The sequence below is a fragment of the Brugia malayi genome (assembly GCF_000002995.4).
Source record: "Brugia malayi strain FR3 genome assembly, contig: Bm_v4_ChrX_scaffold_001, whole genome shotgun sequence".
NCBI lineage: Eukaryota > Metazoa > Nematoda > Chromadorea > Rhabditida > Onchocercidae > Brugia > Brugia malayi.
Window position 1 is genome coordinate 23,739,392 of NW_025062479.1, and position 18,648 is coordinate 23,758,039.

At 18.4% G+C, this 18,648-nt stretch overlaps 2 protein-coding genes across 2 annotated transcripts; both read left to right on the plus strand.

Annotated features, from left to right (window-relative positions):
• Window positions 1-11,520: 11,520 nt before the first annotated feature.
• Bm5663 (Nematode cuticle collagen N-terminal domain containing protein) lies at window positions 11,521-13,438 on the plus strand (the record flags this gene model as incomplete). Its single annotated transcript, XM_001896437.2, has 2 exons — window positions 11,521-11,733; window positions 12,746-13,438. 2 exons carry the CDS (start codon window positions 11,521-11,523, stop codon window positions 13,436-13,438), a joined length of 906 nt encoding a protein of 301 aa, XP_001896472.2.
• A 2,407-nt stretch (window positions 13,439-15,845) lies between these two features.
• On the plus strand, window positions 15,846-16,955 carry Bm12381 (Uncharacterized protein; the record flags this gene model as incomplete). Its single annotated transcript, XM_043075928.1, has 2 exons — window positions 15,846-16,058; window positions 16,692-16,955. The coding sequence occupies 2 exons, from the start codon at window positions 15,846-15,848 to the stop codon at window positions 16,953-16,955; spliced, it is 477 nt and encodes a 158-aa protein (XP_042931862.1).
• Between the last annotated feature and the right edge of the window lie 1,693 nt (window positions 16,956-18,648).

The window sequence follows — 18,648 nt, forward strand, 5'->3', positions numbered from 1 at the left end:
AATGAAATAAAAATAATTCCCCAAAGGGCATTTAGCAACTATCTAATTTCAATTTTTACCTTTTTTTTTTCTTCTTTTTGCTCCTTTAATTTTTTTTTAAATTTTTATTTCCAATTGTATGAAATAAAATAAAATGCACTAATTGAACTGAATTACTACATTTAATGAAATTAATTACTATATTTAACTGAATTACTGAATTACTAAATTTAATAAAATTAAAAAAAAAATTTCATATTTAATTAAATGCTTCATTTTAAATGAAAATGTAAATTAGCAAAATGAAATAATTGAAAAGTTAATTATTAATTATTATTTTTTTTTTTTGCTTTTCAAATATGTTTTCAATTATTAAATTTTATCAAAAAAAAAAAAAGCTAAAAAATAAGATTTAAAAATTTGAAAAATTTTATTACCTAAAATTATTAATCATCCAATTTGAACAATTTTAGAATTTTAAACAATAATTGCAATTAATTATTAGCCTTTTTTCCTAACATTTTCGAAAATAATTGCATAATAGTAAAATAATAAAATAAAAATTAAAATATAATTTTTTTTTTAAATAATAAAATATAAAAATTAAAAATTTACTCAAAATTTATTTTTACAATTAAAAATTTAAAACTAATTGAAATTATCTTTTTGATAAAAATGAAATGTGTCATTTTTTTTTTTTTTAAAAAAAATAAAACAGAAAAGAATTGTTTTAGTTTAAAAAGCGAAAATATTTTAAGGAAAAATTTATTTTTGGAATTAATGAAAAAAAAAAAAAATTTCTTTTTTTTTTTTTTAAATCGCTAAATTTTTTTAAATTATATTTCAACAATTAATTAATTAATTTTCTGCTACTCTTTTTTTTTTCTTCCTTTCTTTTTAAAACTTTCAGAAATTAGAAAACAAGATTATTTTCTGGAATAATCAATTTTAACATATTTTTTTGATTTATTAAAAGAAATTTTAAAAACTTTTTTTTTTTTTAAAATCTGAGAAAAAATTAATTTTTGTTTTATGTTTTAGCTGTTTTTGAATTAAAAATCTAATACAAAAAATATTTGTATTTTAATTAATTGTTTTATCCAAAATAAAAAAATAAAAACAAAAAAGAAAAACATGAAAAACCTGATTTAGAAATGATTATTTTTTTTTCGTTTTAATTTTAATTTTTTAATTTTTAATTTTTTGTTTTAATTTAACAACCATTAATATATCAAAAAATGCTTTCATTATCTTTTGATGATTTAAAATAATTTAAATACTTTTGCAAATTAGCACTTTACATTTAAACAAACTTTCTCGTAGCACAAAAAAGTTTTTTAAAACAGAAAAGAAAAGAGAAAATAAACTTTTACTTTATAAATTATTCAATTTTAGGGTGAAATTTTTATCCATAAAGTATAAATAAGTAAGTTAAATTATTAATTTAAAATGTTTGTTTATTAATTTCAAATTAATTTAATTAATAATTATTTTCATTCTAATTTTCATTAAAAAAAAAAAAAAAAAAAAGATGATTGGTTCAGGAAGAACTTTTGTTTATTTTATTTTATAATGTTTATATTCACAATTTTATTTTTTTTTAAAATTATTTATTTATCAGTTTATTGATAACGAAATTTTATTTATTTATCAGTTCAGTAATAATTATAATTAGTTATCAGTTCACTAATAATTAATTGTTTATCAGTTTATCAATAATTATAATTATTTATCAGTTTATTAATAATTATTTTACATCGATTTATTAATGACAAAATTTTATTTATTTATCAGTTTATTAATGATTATTTTTTATCAGTTTATTAATGATTATAATTACTTATCAGTCTATTAATGATTATATTTATTTATCAGTTTATTAATGATTTTTATTTATCAGTTTATTAATAATTATAATTATTAATCAGTTTATTAATAATTAATACCAACAAAATTTTATTTATTTATTAGTTTATTAATGATTATTTTTTATCAGTTTATTAATGATTATAATTACTTATCAGTCTATTAATGATTATATTTATTTATCAGTTTATTAATGATTTTTTATTTATCAGTTTATTAATAATTATAATTATTAATCAGTTTATTAATAATTAATACCAACAAAATTTTATTTATTTATTAGTTTATTAATGATTATTTTTTATCAGTTTATTAATGATTATAATTAATTATCAGTATATTAATGATTATAATTATTTCTCAGTTTATTAATAATTATTTATTTATCAGTTTATCATAAATATTTATCGGTTTATTAATGATTGTAATTATTTATCAATTTATTGATAATTATTTGTTTATCAGTTTATTAATAACAAAATTTTATGCATTTATTAGTTTATTAATAATTATAATAATTTATTTATCACTTTATTAACAACGAAATTTCATTTAATTTATTAATTGAATATTTTGAAATGATAACCGAAGTAGTAAGCATAAATAAATAATTTTAAAATAACTTTATTCTATATTTGTTAAATTTTGGTTTCATCGATATAATTTATAAATTTATTTAATTTCATCTCGTATTTTAATTTTTAAATTTAATTACTTCGATTTAGCTTAAAATTTTATTTATATTGTAAAATTTTATATTGCAAATAAAATTTTATTGTATTTTCTTCAATTCATTCAAATTTATTTTCTCAATTCTAATATTTAATAGATATTAATATGTTTGTGAAAATTTTATTTACAGTTTAAATTACTATTAAAATGATATTTTCAAAAATTTCAAATCAAACAAAGCATTTAGAAATTTAGCTTTCAATAAATTAAAAATCTTTTTAAACTTGTTCTTACCCTTTTTTTTTTTTTTTTTAATTTATTGTTTAGTAATCATTTAGTAAATCCAATTGATAAACAATTTGAAATTTCTTGTTTTTTTGTTCTTTTTTTTTTGTTAGAAAAATACTTTAAATTATTTTAATTGATTTAAATTTATAAAACCGTTTAACATTTAATTTTTTAAACAAAAAAGGGTAAAAAAATTGATTAAAAGATTAAATTTATCAATGAAATATTTAAAAATTTGTTTGTTCTTTTATTTTTCTCATTGCTTTTTCCATTTTAACTATGAAATGAAAAAATTACTAAAAAAAAATTAAAAAATTAAAAATTAGTAGCTAAAATAGCAAAAAAAAAGATTAAAATAAAAAAAAAAATAAATTTGAAAAATTATTTCATTGTGATTTTTTTCCTTTTTAATATTTTTTATTATCAGCAAAAAAAAAAAAAAAAAAAAAAAACGATTGATAAATGATAATGGATCCAATTATCAGCCGAAATGATAAAACAATGAATGAATTAAATTCCTTTTAATAATTATTAAAATTTAAAAAAATTTTTTTATGTTCATTACTAATTATATTGAATGTAATAATAAATTACAAAGTTTTAATTTTAATTTAAGTTTATTTATTTATTTTTTTTTAATAATATTTAAAACAAAATTTTTTTTTTTTTGTCGATTATTTTCTAATTTACTAATTTAATTTGAAATTTCATTTTACAATTATTCATCAAATTAAAGAAAAAAAAAAACGAAAAACTTTTTCTTTTCCTTTTAAAAATTTTAAAATTCATCATTAATCTTTTTCGTTTCTTTTTTAAAAAATTTCAATTTACAAAAGCAAAGAGAAGAAAATGAAAAATTTTTTTGAAGCAAAAACATGTTGCTTTATTGATAATAAAAAAATTAATTAAATATATATTAAATATTTTGATTTTAAGTAAAGCATTTCAAATTTATATTTATTTTGATCAAATCATCGATTAAATCATTCAAATCACTTATTCATGATCAACAAAATTTGATAAAAATTCAAAATGCATGTAATATTTCATATATTGATAATAACATAATTAATTAAAATTTATTAAATATTTTGATTTTAAGTAAAGCATTTCAAATTTATATTTATTTTGATCAAATCATCGATTAAATCATTCAAATCACTTATTCTTGATCAACAAAATTTGATAAAAAATTCAAAATGCATGTAATTATTTCATATATTGATAATAAAAAAATTAATTAAATATATATTAAATATTTTGATTTTAAGTTAAGCATTTCAAATTTATGTTTATTTTGTTTAAATCATTTATTTTATTTTGATTAAATCATTCAAATCACTTATTCTTGATCAACAAAATTTGATAAAAAATTCAAAATGCATGTAATTATTTCATATATTGATAATAACATAATTAATTAAAATTTATTAAATATTTTGATTTTAAGTAAAGCATTTCAAATTTATATTTATTTTGATCAAATCATCGATTAAATCATTCAAATCACTTATTCTTGATCAACAAAATTTGATAAAAAATTCAAAATGCATGTAATTATTTCATATATTGATAATAAAAAAATTAATTAAATATATATTAAATATTTTGATTTTAAGTTAAGCATTTCAAATTTATGTTTATTTTGTTTAAATCATTTATTTTATTTTGATTAAATCATTCAAATCACTTATTCTTGATCAGCAGAATTTGATAAAAATTTCAAATTGCATGTAATTATTTCACACATTGATGATAACATAATTAATTAAAATTTTTTAAATATTTTGATTTTAAGTTAAGCATTTCAAATTTATGTTTATTTTGTTTAAATCATTTATTTTATTTTAAATCATTCAAATCACTTATTCTTGATCAACAAAATTTGATAAAAATTTCAAATTGCATGTAATTATTTCATATATTGATAATAACAAAATTAATTAAAATTTATGAAATATTTTGATTTTAAGTTAAGCATTTCAAATTTATGTTTATTTTGTTTAAATCATTTATTTTATTTTGATTAAATCATTCAAATCACTTATTCTTGATCAACAGAATTTGATAAAAATTTCAAATTGCATGTAATTATTTCACACATTGATGATAACATAATTAATTAAAATTTTTTAAATATTTTGATTTTAAGTTAAGCATTTCAAATTTATGTTTATTTTGTTTAAATCATTTATTTTATTTTGATTAAATCATTCAAATCACTTATTCTTGATCAACAGAATTTGATAAAAATTTCAAATTGCATGTAATTATTTCACACATTGATGATAACATAATTAATTAAAATTTTTTAAATATTTTGATTTTAAGTTAAGCATTTCAAATTTATGTTTATTTTGTTTAAATCATTTATTTTATTTTGATTAAATCATTCAAATCACTTATTCTTGATCAACAGAATTTGATAAAAATTTCAAATTGCATGTAATTATTTCACACATTGATGATAACATAATTAATTAAAATTTATGAGATATTTTGATTTTAAGTTAAGCATTTCAAATTTATGTTTATTTTGTTTAAATCATTTATTTTATTTTGATTAAATCATTCAAATCACTTATTCTTGATCAACAAAATTTGATAAAAATTTCAAATTGCATGTAATTATTTCATACATTGATGATAACATAAGCATAAAGAAGCTTATCAAAAATTTAGTAATCACTTTCTTATCAGTAACAGCAACTATCTAAAGTTTTAAAAAATTTTTTAACAAAATGCATATTTTAACATGTAAATAAAACATTTAAATGAGCGAATAACATGCAATATCAAACTGATTATTCAATAATTTTTTATCAGTTAATCTTATCAGTTAATCAATTTAAGAGTTTTTAAAATTGTTATTTAATTATCATTTTTCTGATAACAAATGAACAAATTAATTTCTCATTTTTATCATATTGTAAGCTCAATAATTTTTTATCAGTTAATCAATGTAAGATTTATCAGTTAATCTTATCAGTTAATCAGTTTAAGAATTTTTAAAATTGTTATTTAATATTTATCATTTTTTATTTGTCAGAAATGAACAAATGTATTTTTTATTTTTATCATATTGTAAGCTCAATAATTTTTTATCAGTTAATCAAATTTAAAATTGCATTAAAAATTTTTTTTTCAATTCATTATTTAATATTTATCATTTTTCATTTATCACTTTTCTAATCACAAATGAACACCTTTATCATATTTTAAGCTCAATAATAATCAAAAACAACAACAAAAAAAAAAGCAATCAATCAATCAATAAAAATTAATCAAATTTAAAATTTTTTTTCAATTCATTATTCAATATTTATCATTTATCTAATCACAAAATAAACAAAATTAATTTGTTTATTTTTTATCATAATTTTGAGCACAAAAGAAAAAACTTATATTTTACTATGAAAGTTTAGTTTCAAAAAAAAATTTTTTTTTTTCTTTTTTTATCCTTCTTATCGTCGTCACACCATGAAACAATTCACTTTATCATTTGTTTTTAAAAAAAATAATTTTTAAATTATTTTGTAAAAAAAAAAAAAAAAAAAAAAATTATAAATAAAAAAGAAAGCGACAAATTTGAAATTGAATTCGACAAAATGTTAAGCTTTTCCATTCTACCACCTTTATTTGCTACCATTTTTTTTTTTTTTTCGTTTTAATTTCTTTCTTTCTGTTTTATTTTATTTTATTTTATTTTATTTTTTTTAATTGCCCAAAAGCAGTTTTAAACAAAATTAATTTACTTTTTAATTTCCACTTTATTTTTTTTTTTTTTGCTTCCAATCGACATTCTTGTTGTATATAAAATAGGAAAATTTTTTAGCAATAAACATTCAATTATCATTTGATAAATATTTTCGTGTGCTCAAATATTTATTAAGGTAATCATTTCAAACTATTTTTTTTTTCTTTAAAATTATTTTTAAATTTTAAAACTTATATATTTCTATAATTTAATTATTACCAATTAGCAATCATGCATGATGATCAAATAATTTTGAAAACTTTTTTACTAGTTTATAACTGAAAAAAAAAGAAATATCTGATAGCTAAGGTATAAATAAATGCTTTAGGCGCAAATTGCAAAAAATTAAAGTAAATAAATTTTAAAATTTATTTATTTCTTTTATTTAATTATTATCAATTAGCTATCATTACATAATGGTCAAAATAATTTTTTACATATGGAATAATAATAATTTTTTTTTGCAAAAACTTTTTTACTAGTTTATATTGAGTGAAAATATCTGATAGCTAAGATATAAATAAATTCTTTAGGCGCAAAATGCATTTTTATGGGCGGAAAAATCAAAGTAAATAAATTTTAATACTTATATATTTCATTTATTTAATTATTATCAATTAATTATTGCACATAATGGTCAAAATAATTTTTCACATATGAAATAATAATAATTATTTTTTTTTTTAAATTTTTATACTAGTTTATATTAAGTGAAAATATATGATAGCTAAGATAATGCGCAAAATGCATTTTGATGGGCGGAAAAATCCTATTATTTAATTATTAATTATCATACATGATGATCAAATGTTTTTTCATATATGAAATAATTACTATTATTTATTTCTTTTTGAAACTTTTTTACTATTGGAATAAAAACATCTCATAACTAAGGTAAAAATAAATGCTTTAGGCGCAAAATGCATTTTGGTGGGCGGTAAAATCAAAGTAAATAAAATTTTGTAAATTATATTTACAAATTTTTGTCAACATTTTTCTATAAATTGTTATACAATTTTCATCATACATCATTAATTAGTTAATTAAATTAGCTAAAAAATATGCAAAAAAAAAGGAAACAAACATAAATACTTTTAATTAAGTAATAAAATTTATTTCAATTTTAAATCATAAATTCTTATTAGCTTAAATATTTACAGTAAATATTTCACTAACAAAATAATTATCCCCGCCGGGAATGTAAATAAAATGTTTATTAATTGCTGTGGTATTTGTAATTGAGAAATTGAAAACAAGTTTTTTTCATTTCGTTAATTTCTCCCTTTTATATTTTAATCGGTCATAAAATTTCGTTCGTTCTTTTTTCTTTTTTCATTGTTCATAGAAATGAATTGTTGTTGTTGTTTATTATTTATGTTTATGTTTACATTTCAATGACTGTTTTTTATTGTCAGCAAAAAAGAAAAAAAAAACTTTTTTATTTTCAAAATATTATTTGTTAAATATGCATTTTAATTAAAAAAAAATATTTTATCGTTTTTTAATATATTTTTATTTTTATATAACAATTATATATTATTTTGTTATATAATAATTTTCTAATTATTTATTATAAATATTTGTTTGTTATTAAATAATTTTTCAAATTAATTAAATTAAATTATAAAAAATATTAAAAAAAAAAATTTTGTTTTGTGGTAATTTGTTTTTTTCTTTTTTCTTAAACAATTATTATCGATTTGATAAGGTAATTAACTTTTAAAAAAAGGTAGAAAATATTTTGCTATTAAAAATTTCTTATCAAAAATTATATTTTGTAAAATTTTTTCAAATTTGAATTTTTATTTAGTAAATTAGACTAATCTTTGTTTTTTTTGTCTCCTTTTTTTATCAACAAATAATGATATAAGCCAAGTTTTCTTGGCCCGTTCGAGAAAAATAAATAAATAATTTTTATTTATTTATGTATAATTTTTATTCTTACATTTTTTTTTAAAAATTTTGATCATTTTTTTTTTAAAAAAAAGATTGCAATTGAAAAAAATTCTGTTCAAAAATTTAAAAATTAATTTTAGAAGTGAAAAAGTGAAAGAAATAATATTTAAAAATCAGAAATTAATTTCAAATAGAACAAAAGAATATTTTATTCTATTTGGCAAATTCAATTATTCAAATCAGATAGAACAAAAGAAATATAATTATTTTCTAATTATAATATATTTTATAATTAATTATTTAGCATTTTCTTAATTATCAAATAAGTAAATAAATAAAGCGCAAAATGAATTATTTTGTTTGGAATTGTAAACAAAACATTTGAGCAATTAAAATTTTGTAATAAAATTAAAACATAAATGATTAATAAAATAAATTTTATTCAAATTTTTTATTACTAATTTAAAATTATTTCAAAAATTTTGCCGTAAATGAAATCACTAATAAAATAAAAGAGCGAGAGAGAGGGAAAGAGAAAGAGAGAGAGAGAGAGATTCTCTTAGAATTTTATTGATATTTTTTTTATCATTAATTTGAAACAAGTTTTATCAAATTTCTTGTTATTTGAACAAAAATTAGGACAGAATATGAAAAAAAAAAAATTTAACTGTTTTTTTTTTTTTAATTTTTTAATTTTTAATTTTTTTAAATCTTTTGGAAATGCGCAATAGAGCGCAAATGACGAGGTCAATTTTTAATAACGTCACTTTTTCTCAGGAATAAATAATGAACAAAATGTTTGAATTAGGATGAATGATTAATTATTATTCTCGAGATTCTGTCGCACTCAACCGAGAGCTCTATTAAATCGTTTGAAAAAATACAAAAAAAATTTATATCAATTTGATTTTGTGATATTATTTTTGTTGTTTTCATTTTCAAACAAATTTTTGCGCTTTCTTTGTTCTCAAATTTATAAATTGAAAATGAAAAATGAACAAATTACGACAATTCTTTTTCACTTTTCTGTTGTTATTATTTTATCTAATCATTTATCAGAGAATTTATCAGAGAACTGTTTATCCATTTTTTCTAATCATTTATCAAACAATTAATTTTTCCATTTTATTTAATCATTTTTGAAATTACTGATAAGAAATGATTAAAATGAAATGTTCTTTTTTTTTTGATTTGATTTACTTTTGTTTTTTTTTCGAACTATCACTCTTTTAATTGAAATTATTTGAAATCACTGATAAGAAACATGATAAGAAATGATTAAATTGAAATGTTCTTTTTTTTGATTTGATTTGATTTACTTTTGTTTTTTTTTTTTTTTTCAAATTTTTATTCTTTTAATTGAAATTATCTTTGCAAAAAGAGTGGAATATTTCGAAAAAATTTTCATTTTAAAATATTATCAATTAAATTTTGAAAAGGTTAAATTTTGAGTGAAATTTTTTTTATTTAATTCAAAAAATGACACATAAATATTTTATATTTAGTTTTTCTTTTTTCTTATATTTTTTTAATATTTTATATTTAAATTTTTTTATATTTTATTTTCTTGTATTTGATATTTTAATTTCAATTTCTTTGATAACTTATTCCTGTTTTTTTTTTTTTAAATTCATTTTTACATTTGCAAAAAGTTTTTTCACTCAAAAAATTCTTATCAATTTTTAATTTACAAATTGATGAGAATAATTTTATCTTTGGAAATGTTAAAATAAATTTAGAATTATTACATTTATTTATGAATTAAAAATTTTTTCGCATTATAATTTTAAATTTTATTCCTAAATTAAACATTTAGTATTATTTTTTTTTTTTCATTTTTGCAATAATTACTACATTTATTGAAATTGTTAAAACTTTCAAATTTAAAAAAAAAAGAAGATTCTAATCAATTTTTTTCTTTAATTCACTAATGAAACATTTCTGTATTTCATTTAATTATTAATTAAAATTAATCATAATTATATTTAAAATAAATAATTTAAGATCATTCTATTGTTTTTTTTTTTTTTTTTTTTTAAATGTGGCATAGTTTATAACAGAAAAAAGAGAAAAAAAAATGGTAAAAATATAATTTTATTATTTGTAATAAAAATATAATAAAGAAAAATAAAAATAATAATAATAATAAAATAGAGAAAAAAGAAAGATAAATTAATTTTTCAGTGTTAACAATTTATTCCATAAAAATTATTTTCAAAAAAAAAAAAAAAGGAAATATTGTTTTTATTTATTAAAATAAATAATTCCATTCTAGCATTTAGCAAACTTTTTGACCTTTGACACGCGAAATACTCCATTTTTTTTTTTTTTTTGAAATAGTGAAAAAAATGAATGAAATTAAAAAATTCTTATAATCAAATTTTTTTTTAAATAATTTTTAAATATAAACATACTGCAGTATAAGGATAAGAAATAATTATAATTAAACATTAAATTTAAGTTTTATTTTAAAAAAAAAGCAAAAAAAAAAAGAAAAGAAAAGAGAAATGATGTATAAATTAATGTTGATTTTTTATTAATTTTCTTTTCTACTATTTAAAAAAAAAATTTTTTTACTGTATTGAAATGAATATTAGTATAATTGAACATTAAATTTAAATTTTATTTAAAAAAAAAGCAAAAAAAGGAAAAACATGAAAATGCGCAAAAATGATATTAAATAATTTTATTTAATTATTAATATAATTTTAATTGTATAATTTAATATTAATTTATTTATTATTAAAAAATATTTTTTAATTTTTTTTTTTTTACAGAGATCAAAGATTTTAATTTTCTTTTCTACTAATCAAAAAAAAAATTTTTTTTTACTGTAATGAAATGAATATTAGTATAATTAAACATTAAATTTAAATTTAAGTTTTATTTAAAAAAAAAAATAGCAAAAAAAGGAAAAACACGGAAATGCGCAAAAATGATATTTAAATAATTTTATTTATTTATTAATATAATTTTAATTGTATAATTTAATATTAATTTATTTATTATTTAAAAATTATTTTTTATTTCTCTTTTTTACAGAGATCAAAGAAAAAAAAAAAATGTATGAAAAAGACAGGGAGCAAGAATGCAAGAATTTAAAATTAGTAGCATTTATTGGTGTCGCAATGTCAACAATTGCAACATTAGTTTGCGTGATCTCAGTACCATTACTGTACAATTACATGCAGCACATGCATTCAGTAATGCAATCAGAAGTAGACTTTTGCAAGTTACGATCCAGTAATATATGGCGAGAAGTAACGCGAACACAAGTTTGTTAATTAAATTTGAAAATTTAAATTAGTTTTTTCTTGCTTGAAGAAAAAAAGAATGTTTTAAATAAAATATTTATTTAATTTGAAGATTGAAAAAAATTTTTTGAAAAAAAAAAAAGTATTGTTGAATTATTTTAAAATTTTAATTGTTATTGCTATTTTAGCTTTAATCTTATTATTATAGTTATTTTAATTTTAATTACTATAGTTATTTTAATTAATATTAGTCTAAATTAAAGAAAATATTTTAATAACTGTTATTTGTAATAATATTAATATTTGCTATGCATTATACAGGTTTGTTAATTAAATTTTGGAAAATTTAAATTAGTTTTTTTTTTTCTTTCTTTTTTTTTTTTTTTGTTTGAAGAAAAAGGAATGTTTTAAATAAAATATTTATTTAATTTGAAGATTGAAAAAATTTTTTGAAAGAAAAGTATTGTTGAATTATTTTAAAATTCTAATTGTTATTGCTATTTTAGCTTTAATCTTATTATCATAGTTATTTTAATTTTAATTACTATAGTTATTTTAATTAACATTAGTCTAAATTAAAGACAATATTTTAATAACTGTTATATGTAATAATATTAGTATTTGTATTATGCAAGCTTGTTAATTAAATTTGAAAATTTTTTTTTTTTTTTTTTGAAAAAAAAAAGAAGTTTAAATAAAATATTGATACAAATGTTCTGTTGTAAAATAAAAATTTTATATGTAAATAATTGAATAAACTTCTGAAAAAAAAAAATTTTTTTATTATTTAAAATATTATTTAATTTTAATTACCATATTTATTTTAATTAATATTAGTTTAAATTAAAAATAATGTTTTAATAACTGCTATGTGTATTAATATGTTATAGTAGTATTAAATTATTTAAGTAATTAAAATTTAAAACTAAAAATAAAAAAAAGAAAAATAAATGAAAAACAAGAAGGAATGTTGTTTCATCTAAAAAAATCACAAAAAATCGTTGCTCAATATTTTGTTTAATTCTATTTTTAGATATATGCAAAAGTCGAAAGTGGAATTCGACAAGTGCGACAGATAGGAAATGATCAATCAAGTGTTGTGTTTGGTGCCCCGGCATCACCAACAGGTGAATGTTGTGGATGTGGTGTTTCACCGCCGGGTCCACCCGGTCCACCGGGTGAGGATGGTAGTGATGGTGCTGATGGTGAAAGTGGACCACCTGGTAAAGATGGCCAGGATGCACCACAGGAACCACCTACACCGCCGAAAATCGATTGGTGCTTTGAATGTCCTGATGCACCGGCAGGACCACCTGGTATACAGGGACCGAAAGGAGTACCAGGCAAGCAGGGTTCACCAGGTCCAGATGGACCTGCTGGTAGCAGTGGTCCAGCTGGTGAACCAGGACCAGAAGGACCAGTAGGACCTCCTGGAGCACCGGGTGAGAAAGGTCCTGCTGGACCACCAGGTACTGTCATTGAAAAAGAAGGACCAGTAGGTGCACCAGGAAAAGCAGGAGAACCAGGTTTACCAGGACCTAGCGGCGAAGCAGGAGCAGCTGGTAAAACTGGATCAGATGGACCAGAAGGACCACCAGGAGATGCAGGCATAGATGGACCACCCGGAAAACCTGGATCTGATGGTGATAGGGGACCAGATGGTGAAGCTGGACCACAAGGTACCTGTGATGCTTGTCCACCTCCAAGGACAGCACCTGGTTATTAAGTATCGTTTAACAATTCACCCTTTTGTGTTATCATTGATTGTACCGCTACTAAACTTTCAATTTGAGCTTTTTATTTTTAAAATTGATAATTAAATTGATTGTGTGATTAATTTAAAAATGATAAATTCAATTGAACTCAACCACTTGTCAATCATTTTGATTTCAATTTATTATCAGATAAATTGATAAAAATGATAATGCTACTGAACTCAACCATTTTTCAATCATTTTGATTACATTTTATTTCAATTCATTATCAAACAAATCGATAAAATGATTTTTTTTTATTATAGGTCCCCAAATTCATACATACAATCCAAACAGCAATGAAAATGAATAAAATATTTTAGAATTGAAGTTAAATTTAATTCACTGTTAAAAAAAAATGGTTTTAGTTAAAATAAAAGAAATTAAGAAAATGATATTTTCTGTAAAATTTTTAATTTAATAAAGTAAAATGATATAAATGAATGAATTTATTTTTCTAAAACTGAACATTAACTTTTTAAATTTTTTTTTTTTTTTTTGGAAGTCGAACTTTAAGCTAACTTTTTGCTAATTAAATATTTATGCATTATTGTTTAAAAATTAAATAAAAAAAAATAATTGGACAAAAAAAATATTTTACAGTTATTTTGATTGATAATTGAACAGAAAATTGCATTACTGCAATGATTTTATCAATTAGATTTTTCAATTTCAAATTGATTAATTTCATTTAAATGACATATAGTTAACTAATTATTTAATTAATAAATTTTTTAAAACTTTTTGTCTTTGTTAGAATTTCAAACTTGAAAAATTTAAAATTCTCAATAACAAATATAACAAAAGAAAAACAGCAATTTTATAGTAAAAATTAACTTTACTTTACCTACAAATATTACTGATAAACTTCCTCTAAAAATGATAACAGTGGGATAAGCATTAAATGATAATATGTTTTACCTGAATTCTTCGTTTATACTTTATCAATTCTTTTTCAAATTATCAAATCATCAATTTGATATATTAATCCATGAAATACAAGAAATTCAATAATCTAAAATAATTTTTGATAACTTGATAAAATTTGATTTTAAAAAGAATTATAAAATGCTCACACAGATTTTATGATTGTATATTTTGATCCAAAAAAAATACAAAAATTTGATATGTAAAAAATTTATTTTAAAGTTTTCCTTTGTTACAAATTAATAAAATGAAATAATCAGATGCGATTATGATTAAACAGTGATTTCAATAGTTTCACATAAATGATTGAAAATTGGATCATTGGACATACAAAATGATAATTATTTAAAATTAATTATGAAACTTTTCAGATTTTAAAAGTTTTTCAAAATTTGTGAAATCTTTTAGAAAAACAAAATCCTAAAAAAAAAGAGATTAAAGATGAAGAAATAAACATTCTGACAATCTTGTATGGCTAATTTAATACTAGGTATAATTATATTTTAACTTTTTTTCTTTTTCATCCTTCAAGTATTTATAAAGTTAGAAAGCTAATAATAAAAAAAAAAATAAAAAAATTTTTTTGAAAATATTTGGAAGCATATTTTCTTTTTCTTTTCTCGAAAAAATTTAAAAATGAATGTATCAATGTATGTGATAAGAATGCTAAAGTAAATCATCGTTCTTTTGTTGTTTATTTTTTTGTTTAAAAAAAAAAAGACAAAATAACACAAAAGTGAGAATAACATTTCAATAACAATAAAAGTACGATATCCTTTTTTTTTTTTTAATTCTTATTTTTCTCTTTATTTAAATCAAAATTCTATTTTAATTTATTGTATTGCTAATTTATAATAAATGAAAATGTTATTTTAGAAATGCTTAGTGAAATTTTTTTTCTTTTTTAAAGGATTTTTTTTTGTAAATTTAATACTTCAATTTCTTGTTATATTCTTTATTTCCGTATAATTTCATCGGTTTTGGTATGTTATTGATCAGAAATTCAGCATAGGAATTGATTTATATTTTATAGAGAAGTATTATAGAGTTTAGTATTAGTATCAAAAATTTGTAAATAAGAAATTCTTAACACTTTTAAATTTATTAAATAAGTACTTTCAAACACGTTAAATAACAAATATAAAATTTAGAATAAAACATAAAAATTAATGTGAATTTATTCCGGAATATATAATAAAACAGTAATGTTTAAAATTTTATATAATAAATGAAAGTGTTATTTAGCTTAAAAATGTTCAGTGGAATTTTTTTTTGCTTTTTTTAGAGATTTTTTTGCAAATTTAATGTTTTAATTTCTATATTTTGAAGTAAATTAAAAAAATAGATAGTATTTGTAATTCTTATAATAAATTAAATAAATAATTCTAATTTAATTAAAATATTTTTGTTATTTGTAAATTTGCTTAACAAAAAATTTAAATTTATAGCTTAATGAAAGGGAAATATTGGAAATATTATCTTCTCTGGTTATTCGGAAATGATATTTTCCTGAATGCTAATTGTCTTCCGGATTTTATAAAAAAAATGCCCACAGAGAAAAGAATGGAATATGAAGCGTTATATGAGCAAAAACCATTTCTTACAAGAACTGAATTCTATGATTTATGTCAAGATTGGGCACAAAAACAAGGAGCTACTATTAAGGTAATTAATTACTAATTAGTTTTACATAATCTTTTACAAGTTTTACTGTAATGTTTGATGTCAAATTACTGTATTTGAAGGTTTTACTGTAATGTACAGTATTGAGTAGCTGTCACTGTAACGTTTGCTAGCCAAATACTGTATCTGCAAGTATTACTGTAACGCTCAGAATTGTGTAAGTGTTACTTTAACGCTTGATAGTCAATTACTGTTGTAGCATTACTGTAACATCTTGTACTATATAAATGGTACTGTGGCGCTTGTTGACTAATTACTGTATCTATAGGTATTACTGCAATGTACAGCATTGCGTAAGTGATACTGTAGCGGTTTATAACCCAATACTGCATGTGTAAGTATTACTGTAGTGTACAGTACCGTGTAAGTGCTATTGCAACGCTTGATATCCAATTACTGTAGCTGTGGATATTACTGCAATGTACAGTATTGCGTAAGTGCTACTGTAACAGTTACAAAATGATAAAATTTGAAAATTTGGAATTGTTTGATCGTATCAGACATATATTAGAATAATTAAAATTATTTGTTTTAAATTAAATTTATAATTGAAAATATTTATGGAAAAATATAAATTTATTTTTACAATTTTAAAAAATTTAAAAATAATTACAGAAAAAATATCGTGAATATCGTCTGCATGAAGAACGATATATCAAGCAACGTGATCAAGTTCTCAGAGATCGATTAGATCAAGTAAATGGTAGTAATGCAGCAAAGAATTACTTATATGAATTACTTGATTTGCAAAGTAATATGAGTATAACTTTAAAAGTATATGAAACAAGAGAGGAAGAAATGCGACATTATATTTTAGATACTGTATTACAAGAAGCTACTAAAATATGGAATTTATTGGATCCTGCACATATTGATTAATTATAAAGTAATAATAATTATTTATTACTTAATGATATGCTAATGATTAATGGATTGTATTAATATTGTTATCAGTTGTTGATAATCATTGCAGCAGTAATAATTATTACTATTTAATGATATGACTATGAGTTATTTGATTGTATTAATATCGTTATCAATTATTGATAATCATTGCAGTAATAATAATTATTGTTGATTTCATTAATATTGCTTAGTGATACTAATATGCATATGAATTATTTAGTTGTACTAATATTGTTATCAATCGTTGATAATCATTTCAGTAATAATAATTATTACTGTTTAGTGATATAATTATGAGTTATTTGATTGTATTAATATTGTTACCAATTATTGATAACCATTGCAGTAATAATAATTAGTACTTAATGATATGATTATGAGTTATTTGATTGTATTAAAAATGTTATCAATTATTGATAACCATTTCCATTAATGGTGTAGTTTGGCTAATCAAAATAATAAAATTTAGGCATTTTTTTTTCTAATTCAAAAACTTTTATTATTATAAAAGCGAAAAATATTTGAATTAGATAATTGTATCCAATAACTTTTATCAATTATATTCATTTCAGCTTATCTTTTCATACTTATTCTGAAAATTTGTATTAAAATTTAATTTTATTTAGAAATATTATTGCAAAGAAATTAGCTTTTAAAATAAAAAAAAGTATATCGATACATTTAAGCTAATATTATGTTTACAAAATTGTAATAAGCAGCAATAATTTATCAAATTAAATTATGACTAATATATTCGTTTGCAAAAAAAAAAGAAAAAAACAAATCAAATTAATTGAATTAATTATCATCCTCCAATTTTTTAATAAAACTATGAAGTGCTTCAAATTTATTAATTTATTAAGATACTTACACAATGTTTCATTACTAATTAAATTAATGAATTATCAGATATTAATGCTTCATTCCAGTATTTTACAAACTATCAAAAATTTGTATTAATAAAAAAGAAACTTAAAAAAAAATACTGAAATGATTACGGATGAAAGCAAAAAATTTTTAGCAATATTTATATCTTACAAATTTTAAGTAATAATAATGCGCAAAATATTAATTTAATTTTTCAATTTAAATTTGTAACACAATCTTTATTATAAATAATATTAAATTTCATAGATTTTTTTCGTCTAATAGACATAAAATTTATTAAATAACATTTAATTGGTCAATTAGGTGATTCATTAATTAGGGAAATTATAAATTAATGAATTAGCGAAATCAGTTAATGAATTCATCACAAAATTAATATTCAATATTATAATTTAGCAAATTTGATAAATCAAAATAAATACATGATTTCAAATAATTCATTAAATTTAATTTTAATAAATTCATTAAATTTAATTAATTTTTATTATACTATTAATTCATAAACCCCTTGATTTGCTATTACTGTTTGATTATTAAAAATTATTGTAGTGGTAAAAGTGTAAATATAACTCAAAAATTATTTTCATTTTTAATTTATTATTATTTTTCTTTTTAATATATTATTCACTTCAAAATAAAAAATTTGTAAAAAAAAAACAATAAAAAAGATGGAAAAAAAAGAAAAAAATACGATCATTTTATTTTAAAATTAATTTCATTTTAATAAGTATTAATTGAATTCATTTTAACAATTTCATTTTAAATCATTTTAATTTCA